The sequence below is a fragment of the Lactuca saligna genome, chromosome 2 (genome assembly GCF_052625555.1).
Source record: "Lactuca saligna cultivar CGN05327 chromosome 2, ASM5262555v1, whole genome shotgun sequence".
In the NCBI taxonomy this organism is placed as follows: Eukaryota; Viridiplantae; Streptophyta; class Magnoliopsida; order Asterales; family Asteraceae; genus Lactuca; species Lactuca saligna.
The window spans coordinates 158666010-158669018 of record NC_136418.1 but is presented as its reverse complement, the minus strand read 5'-3'; the positions used below and the strand labels follow the sequence as shown (position 1 = coordinate 158669018).

Below are 3009 nucleotides of genomic sequence, written 5' to 3'. Positions count from 1 at the left end.
GCGTAAATTCTATATTGATTAATTATGGTAAGCAATTAAATTAATATTTAAGGTGATGCCTTTTGAGAAAATAAGTTATATCAAAGGTCAGGCACGAGTAACAAAGGGGAACGAAGTAAAAGTTAAAACAACTATGATCCGCTGTCGTCATCCCCATGGTATAACGGTACAACACCATTTATCGTCTACATGGCATTGATACTGTTAGCCGTGGGCCCAGTGTATAACGTCCTCCTCCCTCCTTTTATGATTTTATCTCTCCATTTAAAAGCCGACGCCCTTCCCAGTTCCCCCCAAATCTTACCGGAGACACCGTAACAGACACCAATCCAAACCCTACAGAGAAGAGAAGAGACCTATCGAAGAGAGTGAGCGAGATGTCAGCGTCGACGGCGAGGCTAGATCTAGACGGGAATACTATAAAACCGATAACAATATGCATGATAGGAGCCGGAGGATTCATAGGATCGCATATGTGCGAGAAATTGATGTCGGAAACGCCGCATACGGTGTTCGCGGTGGATGTTCATAATGACAAGATTAAACACTTACTTGAACCGGACTCTCTTCCTTGGGCAGGTCGTATTCACTTCCATCGAATCAACATCAAGAACGATTCTCGTCTCGAAGGCCTCATAAAGTCCTCCGATCTGGTAAAATGTTCAATTATGGCTCCATACCTGTTTATTTCCAGTTTTGGTAATATGAATCGTCTTAGATCAGTATTTCAAGTCATCTGTTTTTTACTAATATGTTAATAATGTGCAATATCCTGTTTAATGCTTGAAACATTAAACATCAAATAGTATTTTCAGATAATGTAAACAATGGATCATAAACTGTATAAGAATGTGTTTCATGACTAGCTTTCTACTGAATTCTGCTGTTCCTCTTTATTGATATATAGACATTAAATCTAGCGGCCATATGCACACCAGCGGATTACAATACGCGTCCTCTTGACACTATCTACAGCAATTTCATTGATGGTCTTCCAGTGGTAAGATTTGATTTTACATATGTGATTAGTGTTCAGCATACATTAATCGTTTTCTACTGATTCATCGAATGGTTAATAGGAACATTAAGAGCAATTCTACAGCTGCATGTTAAGCTTTGTACTGTTGTTTTCAGGTAAAGTACTGTTCTGATAATAAGAAGCGGCTGATTCATTTTTCTACATGTGAAATCTATGGGAAAACAATAGGTAGCTATCTTCCTAACAACAGCCCCCTGAGACAGGTGAGGTTTCAGATCCTTAGTTTCTTGTATTCTTGCATGTGCTTTCCCCTTTCCAGTCTTGCCTAATTCGTTAAAAAGTTCTTTCTGTATGATATATGTTATATGTAAAGGATCCTGCATATTACATCCTGAAAGAAGATACATCCCCTTGCATTTTTGGCTCAGTTGAGAAGCAAAGGTGGTCTTATGCATGTGCAAAACAGTTGATGGAGAGGCTAATCTATGGTGAACAAAACTAACACACACTTTTGACTCATTTTGTCTAATAATATGAGAATCTCTCCTTACTTTTTAAAATCTTTTTACAGCCGAGGGTGCAGAAAATGGTCTTCAGTTCACCATAGTCAGACCTTTCAACTGGATTGGCCCGAGAATGGATTTTATTCCTGGAATCGATGGCCCCAGTGATGGTGTTCCTAGGGTTCTAGCTTGCTTTAGTAATGTTAGTTTAATTTCTTCCTTGAATTTCTTGATTCTTAAGCTACTTTTTCTCCAAATTCTACATTAATATTTTCCCTTTGTTCAGAATCTTCTGAGGCGTGAACCTCTGAAGCTTGTGGATGGTGGTGAATCACAAAGAACCTTTGTTTACATCAAGGATGCCATTGAAGCTGTTCTTTTGATGATTGTATGCTCTACTTCCTTACTTATGTTTTCAACACTTAATTTGGTATCTTTTTGGTAATAATAAATAATGTTGTTAGGAAAATCCTGGTAGAGCTAATGGTCATATATTCAACGTGGGTAACCCAAACAATGAAGTTACAGTCAGACAACTGGCTGAAATGATGACTCAGGTATACTCGAAAGTAAGTGGGGAAGATTCAATAAAAACACCCACCATTGATGTGAGCTCCAAAGAGTTTTATGGTGAAGGTTATGATGACAGTGACAAAAGGATCCCAGACATGACAATTATAAACAAACAATTAGGTATCGAAATAATTCCCCTTGAGTTTTTATGAATTTGTTTCTTGGTAAGAGATTTAGGTTGGAAATTTGGGTGAATTTTTTAGGTTGGAATCCCAAGACACCAATCTGGGAGATGTTGGAATCGACGCTTACATATCAGTACAAGACATATGCTGAAGCAATTAAGCAAACCATTGCAAAACCAGTAGCTAGTTGAATGTGCTTATATGAAAAGGGACTCTTTTTGTTTTTAGGAACTATACCTATATTTTGTTGTGTACCCTGTCATTAGACTCATTACAACCAAAAAATTGATTTACTTGAATATATCAAGCCTGAAAGATTCTGCTACATAAATGATGTCGTATTACTAAAAGAATTCATGCAAAATCGGTTTATAGGACTGTTGTAATATTATTTACACGTCATCTTCATTTTTTAGTTGGTTAATAGTCTGTCCAGTTTTAGTTTGGTTTCAAGTCAAGGATATGTTTGTAAGGAATCTGAGAACTCCAAGGTGAGGAGATGTTTCGACGGGACGCACACTATTTTCATTCCGATTTTGGGATCTGGAAACCATTTACATTTTTAACAATTTTAAATTAATCAAAATTAATTTAATTGGTTTGAGTTATATGTTTTAGTACAATATTTTTCTTTCACAAACTAGGAAACTAATATAGTTTTTTTTAGTCATCCTATGTCTTAGTATGAAAAATGATGTAGAAGAAGCTAACCAACGGCATCATGTTGGTTCAGATGTATTGACGTCAACCAAATAGTTTTCTATTGATCAAATAGAAGAAGCTAACCAATGAAGTGAAGAAATAAGAAGGCTAAAGGTGTACAAATCGG

At 36.5% G+C, this 3009-nt stretch overlaps 1 protein-coding gene across 1 annotated transcript; it reads left to right on the top strand.

Moving 5' to 3' along the window:
- Nucleotides 1–229: 229 nt before the first annotated feature.
- Nucleotides 230–2527, top strand: LOC145029266 (UDP-D-apiose/UDP-D-xylose synthase 2-like). Its single transcript, XM_078977859.1, has 8 exons — nucleotides 230–653; nucleotides 908–1000; nucleotides 1135–1242; nucleotides 1353–1467; nucleotides 1551–1684; nucleotides 1769–1870; nucleotides 1947–2175; nucleotides 2259–2527. The coding sequence occupies exons 1-8, from the start codon at nucleotides 378–380 to the stop codon at nucleotides 2369–2371; spliced, it is 1170 nt and encodes a 389-aa protein (XP_078833985.1). The 5' UTR covers nucleotides 230–377; the 3' UTR covers nucleotides 2372–2527.
- The last annotated feature ends 482 nt before the right edge of the window (nucleotides 2528–3009 follow it).